This window comes from Salvia miltiorrhiza, chromosome 7, assembly GCF_028751815.1.
Source record: "Salvia miltiorrhiza cultivar Shanhuang (shh) chromosome 7, IMPLAD_Smil_shh, whole genome shotgun sequence".
NCBI classification, from domain to species: Eukaryota; Viridiplantae; Streptophyta; class Magnoliopsida; order Lamiales; family Lamiaceae; genus Salvia; species Salvia miltiorrhiza.
Genome location: NC_080393.1, coordinates 3,352,004 through 3,366,190, shown reverse-complemented (window position 1 = coordinate 3,366,190; position 14,187 = coordinate 3,352,004). Strand labels below are relative to the sequence as shown.

General features: G+C 35.2%; 3 protein-coding genes and 1 long non-coding RNA gene across 5 annotated transcripts; 2 read left to right on the top strand and 2 right to left on the bottom strand.

Moving 5' to 3' along the window:
• The first annotated feature begins 324 nt into the window (after positions 1-324).
• LOC130991674 (uncharacterized) lies at positions 325-2,185 on the top strand. Of its 2 annotated transcripts, none has more exons than XM_057916009.1 (3): positions 325-653; positions 885-1,709; positions 1,825-2,185. In XM_057916009.1, exon 2 carries the CDS (start codon positions 908-910, stop codon positions 1,673-1,675), a length of 768 nt encoding a protein of 255 aa, XP_057771992.1. In that variant the 5' UTR covers positions 325-653; positions 885-907; the 3' UTR covers positions 1,676-1,709; positions 1,825-2,185. The 2 variants fall into 2 exon arrangements, with proteins under 2 accessions (XP_057771992.1, XP_057771993.1); XM_057916010.1 differs by having other exon boundaries at positions 390-653; positions 1,869-2,185.
• Positions 2,186-2,631: 446 nt separating this feature from the next.
• On the bottom strand, positions 2,632-8,772 carry LOC130991673 (uncharacterized). The gene is made up of 17 exons (XM_057916008.1): positions 8,640-8,772; positions 8,493-8,567; positions 7,771-7,849; positions 7,539-7,691; positions 7,359-7,436; positions 7,040-7,144; positions 6,779-6,845; positions 6,612-6,673; positions 5,872-6,011; positions 5,574-5,700; positions 5,344-5,458; positions 4,997-5,085; positions 4,487-4,570; positions 4,036-4,407; positions 3,169-3,666; positions 3,017-3,076; positions 2,632-2,893 (listed from the first exon to the last, which is right to left on the bottom strand). The coding sequence occupies exons 2-17, from the start codon at positions 8,528-8,530 to the stop codon at positions 2,813-2,815; spliced, it is 2,148 nt and encodes a 715-aa protein (XP_057771991.1). The 5' UTR covers positions 8,531-8,567; positions 8,640-8,772; the 3' UTR covers positions 2,632-2,812.
• Positions 8,626-9,080, top strand: LOC130991675 (uncharacterized). The gene is made up of 2 exons (XR_009091180.1): positions 8,626-8,758; positions 8,891-9,080. It is a non-coding gene; the product is annotated as an uncharacterized LOC130991675 (long non-coding RNA).
• A 3,827-nt stretch (positions 9,081-12,907) lies between these two features.
• LOC130991672 (monothiol glutaredoxin-S5-like) lies at positions 12,908-13,595 on the bottom strand. The gene has a single exon (XM_057916007.1). It carries the CDS (start codon positions 13,497-13,499, stop codon positions 13,191-13,193), a length of 309 nt encoding a protein of 102 aa, XP_057771990.1. The 5' UTR covers positions 13,500-13,595; the 3' UTR covers positions 12,908-13,190.
• Positions 13,596-14,187: the final 592 nt, after the last annotated feature.

Genomic DNA, 14,187 nt, shown 5'->3' with positions numbered 1-14,187 from the left:
GATATCAATTTATATATATAAAAATATAAAAACGTTTTTCGTGCATTGCACGGGGTGCAAATGCTAGTATACATTAAATCAACACCTAATTTAAGATTTCATAGAAAATTTGATGATGAGGAAAACCGCCAACTGCATTTTCATACAATAAATAAATTATCTAACAAAATAATTTTTATAATCTCTTTTTTCACTCTATATTTATGTCGCAATCATTTTATAAAGTATATGTCCAAATAACATTATATATATGTTTTTTAGAATAATAACATTATGTTTTTGAAATTACTACTAATTAACATTATATGTTTTTTTTAGAATAATAACAATATGTTTTTGAAATTACTACTTAACTTTGCTCATGATTTAATTTTTTTTTTATTTTTTTTAGGAAACTTTGCTCATGAATTGGACACTAGTAATTAAGCATCTTCCTAAATTACCAATAATTAAAATACATTTGGGAAATTAAGCCTCCTCCAAATCTGCCTAGGCTCTCGTCTAAAACAACTTTTTTGAATTTGCAATCCAAAATCAGCAAAGTATCACAAATTACAAGCCCTAGCCCCCAAATCCCACAATCCAAAGTGGCGGCACAATTCGTTGACCTCGCCGGAGCAACGGCAGCCCATCGGCGCATCTCATCGTCACCGGTAATTAGTGCATCTCTCTTTTTTTATGAGTTGCTGCTAATACCTCTCCTGCTGAAACATACTTCGACAAAATCTAGCATGCTGCTGTATAATTTTATTTTATGTCAATTTGAATCTAGATTGGTGATTTCCATCATTCTTCGTTTTGTTGCAAAATTTTGGTTCTGCATCCGACTCCATGGATTCATTTTTCGAAGTATAGCTTTTAATTCCGATTTGGCTCCATTTCAGGGGTTTCCCTAGCTTTATGCATTATGCACTCCAACATTGCTCGAATTAAGCTTGTGAGCTCACACCCTGAAGTTTATGATCCGTGTGATGATTCATTTGCATTGGTTGATGCATTGCTAGCCGATAGAGCTAATCTAATAGGCCATCGCCCGTCGATTTGCATGGAAATTGGCTGTGGCAGTGGCTATGTCATTACTTCACTTGCTCTCTTGCTCGGGAAAGAGTGCCCTAGTTCATACTACATTGCAACAGACATAAATCCCCACGCCATCACAGCGACGCACGAGACACTAGAAGCACACGGGTGTCGTGCTGAGGTGGTGAACACGGATATTGCATCGGGGCTGGAGAGGCGCCTGGCCAGATGCGTGGATGTGATGGTGGTGAACCCGCCTTATGTGCCAACCCCGGATGCAGAGGTTGGTTGCCGTGGGATCGCCTCTGCTTGGGCAGGAGGGGAGAATGGGCGGCGTGTTATTGATAGGATGTTGCCGGTTGCAGACAATCTCTTGTCTGATAAGGGCTGGTTGTACATGGTTACACTCGCTGCGAATAACCCCATGGAATTGTGCCTTCAGATGAGGAAGAAAGGCTATGCTTCTCGGATCGTTCTGCAGAGATCAACCGAAGAAGAGAGCCTCAACATCATCAAGTTCTGGCGGGATAAGGATACTTTGTTGGAGGTTAATGAGTGTACTGAATTTGAGAAAACAGGAAATGGAATCCGCGTAAAATTACCACATTTTTCCCCGTTTTCGTTCTGGAATTATGGGTACCGGGCAACAAACTAGTTCAAATAGAATGAGGAATCATCTCAGCTTGCTGGTATTGGTTTCTATCACTTCTTACTTGTATCTCTTCTGTTACTTTCTCAAGCTTTAGACATCATAGATAATTGATGAACCATGTTTATAACTCTTAGTTCCTTTCTCAAGTTCAGGCTCAATTTCAATTCTGTAATCCTTTGTAACATTTTTCCAACAGTGCCGGTTCTTGGCGGATCAAGTTGATGGGAGTCGATGCATCGTTGTTCAGTCGAGAATGCAGCCAACAGCTGAGCAATGGAGGGGGGTAGAAAGAGCTAGGCCAAAATCTGCCAGAGTAAGCTTAAATCTGCTTAAGATGTCAAACTAAGCTTTTGAGTTTGAATGACGACTCCACAATTTGGCAGTGGCCAAAAAGATCGAAAACTTTGGTGATTGATTGTTTGAACATATAGCAGTGATGTTAGAATCTTTGCTTCAAATAAGTTAATAAAATTTCCAGTCGAAAACTGCAGCTATCTGTTTAAACTGAGGAAACATTTTCCTAAAACATTTTATATTAAGTATATTGACTTACATTCTTATATTTCTCAACAAACATTCTTAAATCAAGTGTAATACTATTAAAATTTAAATTGCACCAAATAATCCTTCAAAAAATATTTCAAATTGTTAGAAGTTGAACCTACGAAAATACATTTATTGCAAAAACTCAACCAACTAAAGTCAAATTACAGAAGATTTGGAGTCATAAGGGATGAGGTTGATGATGGCGATGGAGATCAAGAAGAGGTCTAGCTATTATGAATTTATGATTCAAATTATGTTACTAACTTCATCATATCGATCACCATTTTGTTGTCACTACTGGCCTATAAATTTTCTTGATTTGTAACAAAATATCTTGATGCAAAATGCATTGTTACATATTGTATTCTGCAATAGTCTTAATATATTAGAGCTTTGTAAATAATACCAATATCTTGATGCAAAATGTGATCATTTTCACCGAGTCTCAGTTGCAAATTCTACATTGAAAGTGTCAACGATCTTGAAAATTCTGAGGCTTGGCAGAATAATATATACATCGTCGAAAATACATACATACACTACAAATGTGACAAATCTGACTCATGTTCCTAAATAAACGATATTACATACATACTACATCTGGTAAGGTTTCCTAGGCGTCGGTGCTCGACTCTCGAGTGACTGTAACCTCTGTTTCAGATGGAAAACTTCGAGCTGAAAGTTGATATAATTCAAAGTCAAATTAAAAGAGGCAACTTTATTTAAAAATGAGATTGATTGCAAAAAAAAAAAAAAAAAAATGAAATTTGCATGAATTATATCTAAGCACTGAAATACCTGTAGCTGATATGCTCTTGCACGCTCCCCAGCAAGGACCCCTCTAGTCGAATGTAGCTCCTGCAACGCGTAACGTTTGAAAAGGACATGTTTAGGGTCGAGTTAGGAAATGAATATTGGTAGGATTATGATCTCTAGAAGGGTAAGCAGACCTTTTGTGTCTCATCCAAGACAGCCTTGAGGAAAGCCGTGTCGTGCTCTAGCCTCACGTTGTCAGAGTGGACAATGTTAGAGAGGCTGTTAGCCTCCTCCTGTGCCAACTCAACGCTGACTAGCTTCTCTTTAAGCAACTCTATTTCCTTCATTGCGTCTCCCAATCTTTTCTCCATTTCCTGTCGACTTTTGTTGGCAGATGATGAGTTTTTCTCTGCTGCCTCACGAGCAGCTATCGCAGCTGCCAGTTGTCCTTCAAGAACGCCGTTCTTTCTTAAAAGGCTCGCTAGTTTTGACTCGTGTGTCTGGCAAACACCTGAGGAAGCTGTTATTCTTGATCTACAGTTGGTTTCTTGACATACGAGTTCTTCGCCTTCTAATCCCAGACTTCCACTTCCTTGTTTGTCAAGGCTCGATTTATCAGTTTCAGCAACGGGAGATGTTTCTTCTGCATTTCCACCGCCCGAGTCGAGTGGTTTTGTGGCTTGCTCCATCATCTGCAATGGAACCGTGCTTTTTATTAATTTTTCTGCTGAGACTAAAAGTCATCTCACAACATTTCTTACATATCCTTGTATTAGTATGTAAGAACTTATATTACTATTTTCCACATATACCAAAGATTGATAAGCATGAGGTAATTGTAACTATTTTCAGTCACAAAGGCCTACGACTAGCATGAGGTAAGACGTATCCAACTCGTATCAAGGAAGTCATCATCTTCCCATGAGACAAAAATAGGAACTACTAATACTCCAAAAAAGTTCTTCAGAAAGTAAATGTTGCATCATAATAGAGGAACAATAAAAACAATTCATTAGTTCCAACATCAGCATTAAATTAAGAAATTGTAACTTGTAGCTCACCCGAAATGAATTTTTGTCTTCTGAGCTCTTTGTTGTGGTAACGTCCGCAGTCTCCTCGTTATAAAATTGTTTGCGGAGAGAGACATTGCCAGGGGCAGAGTTTGGGTCGACAAGTAGGGATTCTGATAGGGATTTTCGACCAGATCCATGTTGTTCGATAGCGGATGCCAAATTAAGTCTCGAGACAGTATCAAAATTACTACTATTAGAAGCATTGCCTGGTTGAGCGGACAATCCTGTGGAGGCTGAGTTATTATTATTATTGTTATTGTTATTACTATTATTCTCGGACAACAAGGTTCCGGCAACTTTACTCAAAGTCGATCTTCGGATCATTGATGATTCAACCTTTTCCATGATAAGTACCTCAACCTATCACCAAAGTGGGAGGAATTAAAACCTATGAAAGGAAATCAGGGCTCTACAAATAAGCAAATTTGAATTCGAGTACCTGGTTTGATGGTTCTTTCTTGGTACCACCAAATGCAACAAGGAAATCTCGTTCCTTATGCTGCACAAGAACGAGACTAAAACCCTGCAACCCAGAGAAGAATTAAGAGTATGTTTTCCGTTTCTGATAATTAAAAAACACGAGACGATGTACCCTAATGGAGACAAAATTAACGCATACAATACGAGAACCAAAAACATAAGAATTCAATCAGCAGCATCATTCAAGACTTCAAGGAGATTTTGTCCTAATTTATTCAAACAACTAACACCACAGTCCCTAACTGCATTACTCTCTTAGATGCTGCAACTTGCATTGTATCATGGGTCTGTTAATTTTACCTCAAGAAAAACCTATTGGACCTCGCATTACCTGATTGGACTCCTCTAAATATACGTAACAGTGAAAACAACAATAACTTGCCATGAAGTAAATGGCAATGTTAAATATGGACATATCCACAGTGGCACTTAGGAGACCATAGTAGAAAAGAGAAATACTAAGACAAACCTTGTTGGTAGTGATGGAAGATGGAAGCGATGCAACAGCAACTGACCATGTATACTTTAAAACATCAAATATCAAGGTCTCTGCAGGCCCTGTATAAGGGAGAATTCGTGTACTATAGTTAGGAGAATTCGCAAGACTGCAAAGCTGTTAGTCTTACTGAAGGTGAGTTATGTTAGAACAACAAAAGAGCGTAAGACTTATTGACAACAAGTTCTCAAATTAGTTTTTAGCTTACAAAGCAAGTATACAATCAAGAGAACTTTACAATGATAGCGGGATTATAAACCAAGAAAAGGTGACAATAGATAAAGGGGATAATAAGGAATGAGTTGCTAATAAGCACATACTTTTTTTCTTGCTACCACCGCCTGTGATGTACCATTTTGTTCCACATAGTGCTCCGCAACAACCAGCTCTAGGTGATGGATGAAATCCTCGCACTTTGATTCTTGTCCATACCATCTGAAGGAAACGTTTATGCATGAGTAAGAAGTTGCAGGCCATCGTTGATATTCTGGTTACAGTAATCTGAGAATGCAGCAAACTTAGATGTGACATATAAAGAGTGTTTACTGACCGCCTCAAAGTCAAGAGAGTACAAATCATTCAAGGTCCTAGATTTTGATGCCCCACCAAAAACGAATAGCATTTTGTCATTATAAAGAGCAGCGATATGATTTGATCTGGAACATGGTCTTGGACCCCTGCACATGAAATACCCTACTGATATATATGAATCAAGGAATGCAACTTCTAAGCATACTGAAATCACAAAAGACAAAATAAAGCCATCGGAGATATTAGAGAATTCTCATTAGTTAACAACTTGTAGGTCAACTGCAGATTTTATACACAGCCACTCATGAACGACTTACGTGCAATGAAGAGGAAGCCATGTTAGAGACTTTAGATCAAACATATGGAGATCATTGAGTTTCCTCCTTTTTGTATCTTCACCTCCAAATAGGATTAGAACAGAGTTTGCCCTTACAACTGTATGGCCACTACGTGCAACCTGTAATATGTATCAGCTTGAGTCAGTACGAACTATGATGTATTTCTACAAATAAATTTCACTAATAAACAGGTTGCATCTAAGCTCTCAATAAAGAAAGCGATAAGGAAATGCAAATTTGGCTAGAAATTTAGTATAACCTGCATTGTGAGAAGAGAAACAAAATGCATCTATTCACAAATATTCACAATATAGTAATATACAAATGCTTTTTATTCATATTCTCTTATAAAACCGAAATGAGATAACACTATAACAGTAAATGACAGGGTGAATAAACCTACAGTGACCAAACGGAACAAATCCTCAATAGATAAGAAAATTTAAGGCAAAAGGTGCATAGCAAATAGATCATATATATTACTTTATTGTCCAATGAACTAATATGATGCCCTATGCAACTCCCTCCATTCATTTTCAGGAAGCGTGAGAATGAGACTTTTGTATAAACCAAGATGTAAAAGATAGAGTGTAATTTTTTGGTTCAAGATACTCGCAGATACACATGGATGTAGTGGAAACTAGAAAGCATAGCATCATGCCTCAAAAATAGTGGCAGGTTTATTGCTGTTAAATCTCTTCAATATGGAGGAAAATTACCGGTATGTCTCCCTTCGCTTCAATAAGTGACCAACATTCTGCTTCCATGTCAAATGCCCAGACTGCTTGAGATTAAATATATGAGAATGCTGAATAAAGTCTTGAATTGAGAGATCAGCTAAGACAATTCTAAGTTTCCAACCATAGCAGACCAGAAAGAGGATAACCTGACACTTTGTCGCTTACTGGTTCGGTTTTCCCTCCAATAAGAAGCACTTTCTTGCCCCAAGGAACCTAGAAATTGACAAACTTCAGTTATTATGAACAAAATAACAATTCCATGAAGTGTTGTTAGCACTCAAACTATAATATTTCAATGATTTTTTACCGAATTTATAAGCAACACAAGTGTAAATTTCAGTTAATGTTGCAGCCATAAGTCTAACAAGATACACGGTATAGTAAAGCAGCTAGGAATGTTGTTGTACCAATGCGTGGCCTTTGCATGCTGGGATTTTTAAAGGAAGACTAGTGGGAGAAAGGTAAAGCTTTGACGAAACAGGAGTCCACGAAAATCTATCAAAACTGAGTACCTGACAAAAATAGAAAAGAATTACATATACTTCTACTTCACCATTATGCAGAGCTATGCTGCAGATATATAGAGTTATTCGAATAAACATAATAGACATTATGTAAATTATGCTTTTGCTCTACCTAGTAATTATGATCTGATATGATAAATAGGTAATTCTATTTAACATGAACACTATATATTTTTCGAAAAAGACGTCTTCCTCGTGATACCTGGACATCTTCCAGCAAACCATTTGAAGATTCACCACCAACTACGACCATCTTGTTCCCCATGACTGCCGCTGCATGCTATTAATGTATTTTCAATTATCAAATGTTCTATCTGAAGAAAGAAACCAACAGCTTTTCAATTGAATTTTTCTTGCAAAGTGAAGGATCAAAGTACTTTACATTGAACCGGGGTGTAGGCTTCTCTCCACTGATGGAAAGCACCATCCAATTCTCAGAGCCACCTGAAGCGCAGTTGTTAAGTTCCGTCCCATTAGATGAAGAATGGAAATTCAGATCATCAGCTTCACTATTTACGGCTGCAACACCTTCTCCCTATCATGATAAACAATGAATCATGATAAATAAACAATGAATCTATAATGCGGCATTACATGGAATATCAAATCCTTACGTTGGAACTATTAAATCGCTTGGTGGGCCTTATCGGACTTCTCGTCCCCTGTGCAGTGTCAGATAGTTGAACCTTTAATCTGATGAAAACACAAAAAGAATACGAAGAATTATGTAAAAACTACAAAGTAGAGAGTAACAATACACCACAAACAAAAGGCAGACGGTAATAAAAATGACTGACAAAAATTATATCAAAAGCTGGCTCAATTCTTGAGCTCATCTTTCGTTTCAGTTATCTGGAGATAATGTTTTACCTAATTTTTTTATGGAATCATAAAAGGTGATCCTAAGAAGATACATATGTTAGAAGCCATGGCCTTAAATTAATGTGATTCAGCTGAAAAGGCAGCATTGCTTTAAAAAAGACAATTCTAATTTCTAAAACCTGAATTTTGAGTAACATATTAAGCACAGAAAACTAATTATCCCTCCCACTATTATAAAACAGACTTGTAACCCCCCATTTAAAAAACAAAAAGCAGTGTTCAACAATCCTAACCCCACAGGAGAGAGAGAGAGAGAGAGACAGAGAGCTCAACTAGAAAATAAGCAATGTTCTTAATCACAAAAGGTTTCAATACCAAAAGCTAACCAAATAACCTACTTTACATAAAACCAAAAGCAAACAATCACTGAAAAGCTTCCACCATTCCAACTATTCACTTCACACACACAAACCAAAATCACAAAAAACACCACAATGTAATGCATAACACTCACCTCCCAAGCTTCATTCTTCTTCTCGAAAATCCAAACATGTTTACCGAAATCTCAAAAGTTCGCCGCTGATCAGACCTTCGCAGAAACAAACCACATTATCTCATGATTAACAAAACTGCATCTACACACGATTACACACTCACGCACCTCGGATTGAGCTTAGGGCAAGAACACGACGAAAATGCAGGGAAAAGGCTGGGATTTTTGGGGGCAGCTCTATCCACTTGTACGGTGTCGTATTGGGAGTGTGTATAGATACGGAAACTGTAAGTAATGGCAATGGTATCTGAGCGCTGCAGTAATTACTAAATGAATGAAAGAGAGATACCCAGCTGCGCATGTTAGCGTGCTGTCGTCTGTGTACTGTATTTGACGAAATTTCACATGTTTTTACGTAGGCTCTTGGCCCTGAGTGGTGAGGGATAACGTGCGCCGAGGGGGCGGACGGAGTGGACTCGTCACGTGCGGTTACCTTCTGTACAATTCCATGTTTTTATTTATTTATAAATAATCGGATCTTCCTCTGAGTTGTTTGGATCTTTCTTTTTACCTCTTTTACGATGTAAAACTTTTTGGCGGTGAAAAGGTGAAATCAGTACAAAAGGAAAAAGCATCACTCACACTTTCTTATTCAATTATTACTAGAAATAATTAATTTGATGGATACAAATAATACTCCCCCAATTAATTTGATGGATACTTCTTCTGTCTGCGATATCATTTTTACTTCGTGGATGACACGAATTTTTAAAAATACTGAATAATAATTAATAATAGTAATATTATTATAAATGTAGTTTGAGTCTCACTATTATTGTAAGTGAAAGTTTATGGACCCTAATTCTATAAATAGAAATGAAAACGATATTGTGAACGGACCAAAATGTTAATAGTGAAAACGATATCGTGAACGAATAGAGTATCTTTTTTTTTTTAACCGTCCCAATTAAATTGATCAATTTCCTGATATAGAATAAATATAAGCAAGGAAACATATAATCATGTATTCGCTTTATTTTATTATCCCTAGATAACTCGAACCCCTGATTTATTGATTGGAGGAAAAACGTATTACCAACAGACTGTGCTTTATCATTGCAAAACACTACTTTTTAAAATCTCGTTGTAAAAGTTTTCGGATCAACTTTAGCTGAAATGGAGGAAGTATAAACAAAATATATGTTTAATTATAATCAAAATACACTTGTTTTAACATGTACTCCCTCCGCTCTATTACAAATGTCCCATTTTTCATAATAGGATGTCTCATTCATTTTTTGACAATATATTATCTCTCTATATCTAATATTTAAATAATTTTCATCAATCTTATTTTATCTATTTTTTTATATATTTTTTAATATTCATGTTAAAAAATAATGAGATATTTGTAATTGAACGAAGGGGGTATATAATAACCAAAATATGCGCATTATTTCGAGTACATTTTTCCAACTTGCACCAATATCATCTATTACATGTTTCAAATTTTTGGGTAAGATATTGCGCATAATTGAACCATCTATTCTAAGGTTCACTATAGTTAGCAATTGGTTGAAATATTGTTATTTTTATGCTTTCTAAACTACAAAGCAAAAACAATTAACATAATAAAGTAATGTGACTAGCAACCACTACCATATAACGATAATATGTATAGTCCCTTGTTATAGAAATATAAAATATAAAATGTCACACTACTTCTTATAATGTCTTCAATTATAGGTTTGTTCAGTAAACATAACTTTTAACTATAATTGAAGATTATTGATCAAAAGTAAAAAGTTCAACTCTTCGAATTAAAAAAGAAAAGACAATAAAACTTACAATTTTAAGAGATATAACTGACTGAATTAATACAGCGTTAGATAACATGAACATTCGAATGTACATTAATAATGCTCTCTTCGAAATAACTAAACGACCGTATATTAGTTAACAATCAATCCTTTTAAATTTTGATAGATAGGAAAACATTAATAAAAATAGAATTAGATCTACACTTAGATCATAATCTATGAAATCAAATAGTATGTATATAAATCTAAAATTATTAATTAGACACCAACAATTTTTTAAAACGAAAATACAATTATATAAATCTAAATATAATTATTAATTAGACACCAAGAATTTTTTTTAAATAAAAATACAATTCATAAGACCTCGAAGATTTGAACAAATAATTGAAAATTGAAAATACAATTTGAACCAATGACGTTCAACTTTATTGCTTGAGATATATTGAACTACGAGACGAGGTTCAATTTAAGAGTTCTCTCAAAAGAAAATCTTGTGATGCATTAGATTTGCCACTTGGGCTGGACTTCATTGACGACACCAACCATATTCAACACTCCACCGTCTCATAAAAATATGAACTTTTTGTCATTTTGGATCATCTCATAAAAATATGAACATTTCTATTTTTTCACACTACTCTATCACAATCTCTTTACTTTTTGTCTCTACTTCTCATAAAATATAACCTATTTTTCACTCACAATATAATTTTATCTAATATTTTTTAAAATTTATATCACTTACAAATATTTATGTTTTTATGAGACGGGGGAAGTACGGCATAAATACGAGTTTGGAATCAACACACATCCCAATTTTTTGTAAAGGATAATTGGAGATAAAAGGAGGGATGGGTACCGGAGAGAGAGATTTGACCGTTGCTTCTCACAAGCTTTGATGGAGAGAGTCGAGGTGCATTAAATGCGGGAAATATGATGGGCCCGAAAGGGGCCCATTTAACGTCTTGGAAATTGTGAATGGGCTCTTTCGAATCTATCTCTAGATCTCCTACACGTGTCACCATCAGCAACACCAAGACAACAATCAAGTTGTGGAATTCGGGCCTAGCTCTACGACAGCGACTGTTTAAAAATTTTGGGCTATTCCAACATTAGTTGGGCCACACAGCCCATATTATAATTAATAGCCCGTTTAGAAAGCCCAAATTTTGCTGTACGTTTTCGTACGGAAAGAGTTTTTGACATTGTTGATTAATTGCTAAATAATACACGAAACATTTACACAATTCGTAATTTTTAATCGCATCTTTAGACAACACAATTTTTTTCGACTACTTGAAATTGAAGAATAGATGGACCCCAAAAAATCTGTTGCATGGTATATTTATGGAGCCAAATATTGTAGAGGGTCGATGGTTTTGAGTGGCCATAAATAATTATGAGGCGTTTTATTTGAGTGATAAGATATATATATGTGTGTATTGAGACGAAGTAATCAAACAAAATATATATATATATATATATATGGAGAGGTTCAAATAAGAACCACTAATAAAATAAGAACGGAGAACCATTTTAAGCCATTCGATCATCAAGATCTACGGTGGATGCATCATCTTGGTGGATGGATGCAGGTGCTGGGTTCGAATCCTGAAGGGAGCAAAAAAATTATTTTTTTCGGATGCATTAGATTTAATAGCGGATGCATTAATTTGTATAGCAGATGCAGTAATTTTATTGGTTCTTATGTTCTCACGATAATTGTGGTTCTTACTATAACCGCACCCTATATATATATATATATATATATATATATATATATATATATATATATATATATATATAGGGAAGGGCTAAAATAAGAGCATTTCTTAAGATATAAAATAAGAATCATTTTCAGCCCTTAGATCATCAAGATCTACGGTTGATTCATAATCCTGTTGGATGAATTTATGATCCTGAGTTCGAATCCCAAATGTAGCAAAAATTTATTTTTCACAATTCATACCTTTATACAGCGAATTCATACGTGTTCTACATAAAATTCATACATTAAAAATTGCTCTTATTTCTTATTTTAAGATGTGCTCTCACGGTAGCCCACCCCTATATATATACGTGTATTGATATGTACAAAATAGTTTGCTTATGTTTTTCTTTTCCTTTTTCCTGTCTAAACTATTAGTCACAAAAAAAATCAAAATATAGGTAACAAGTTGAAAAAATATAGGCATATCGATATAAGCATGTTATGATTCGATATCAATATTTTGCATACATGATACATTAGTTTTTCGACAGTTTTAAATTGGTTTTAAATTTAGTATGTCATATTTTAGCTTCTGCGTGAAGCTCTAGAAATCCCATGCATGAATTAATATGTACACACACACACTGACACACACATTCTGATATTCACTTATACTCCACCTATATATATATGCATGCGCTCATTTCTGCAAGTGTGTTTCCACCTATATATATATATAATGTGCCTATCTATTTTATTCTCTCTCTCACACACACATATATGTATATATATATGTGTGTGTGCGCGCGCGCTATGCTTAACCAAATTAACCATGCATAATGGTTGAAGTTGTTACTTTGTATCTATAATGGCTATGAAGAATGGAGTAAGGAAATCAACAATTATTCAAACTATAATTTCCATAACTTCCACAATATATATCAGAGTGCAACTTCAATACAAAAAGGTTGAAGTACACACGTTATTTTACATATATAATTAGGAAAACTCGAAGCACAAAAAGGCTCACTCTCTCCCTACACCTCTACTAACTATTCATACAACTATACTTTGGCACTCATATCCAAACTACAAAAAGCTGCATTATTATTATTATTATAGTTATTATTATTATTATAGTTATTATTATTATTAATATCATATGTAGTCAGTTGATAACATGAATCAGACCCATAACGCGCCGGCCCTCTTGAGCATGGGCTTCAAGGACCTCTTGAGGTGGAGGCTCATGATCTCGTTGGCTCCGCCCACAAACTCGCCACCTATGAACACCGCTGGCACGGTCTGGGTGCAACCCAGCCGCAGCAGCGCTTGCTCGATCTCTTGGCCCCACGGCATCTCGTCGAGCTCATAAATCGTAGGGTTGACTCCAAAATCATAGAAGAGGGACTTGATGGTGTGGCTCATGCAACATTCCGTCTTGCTAAAGATCACAATTGGCTTCTCGGACACCATTTTGTTCACTCTCTCCATTGTGATATATATATAATGATTGAATGCTTCAAAATGTGCAAGAAAAATACTTGATGATGCTTTGTAATTTGTATGTGTAGGGAAGTTTTGTTTTGATGTGATGAATATGTGGAGTATCGGATGCATATATATAGGGAAAAAATTTGGGTTGAAATTGGAATATTTAACATTGGATTGGAGGGGTTGAGAATTAAAGTTTTGATATGGGATATTTGATGATATATTTTTTATTGTTTGGGGGTACTAAAATGAGAGTGATTGATGTGCCCTAGCTACTTCATAAATATAAATAAAAGTAGCAAACGACGACGAATATTTGCATACGAAAGAACGTGTCCTTTGTACGGGTGATTTAAATGTTAATTTTAAGGATTAGGATATGTATGTCTTATGATAGCCACAATTTACTAAAAGATATTCCCATAAAATAGTTAAAGTGGGAAATATTTTTTCTATCACATTTGATGATGTAAGAATATTATTTCGCATTCGTGATTAGTCGATGTTATCTGATATTGTTATTATCTATCAAATCTAGCCACTTTATTCTAAACGTACATGCATGATTTGATTTTTTTGGCAATCTCGAAATAGAAGTACAATTTATTCGACAAATCGTAAGTTATTTATTTATTTATCTTGTTTGGTTAATATATAAGTGTCCTTGTGATAATAACCTCATTTTCTA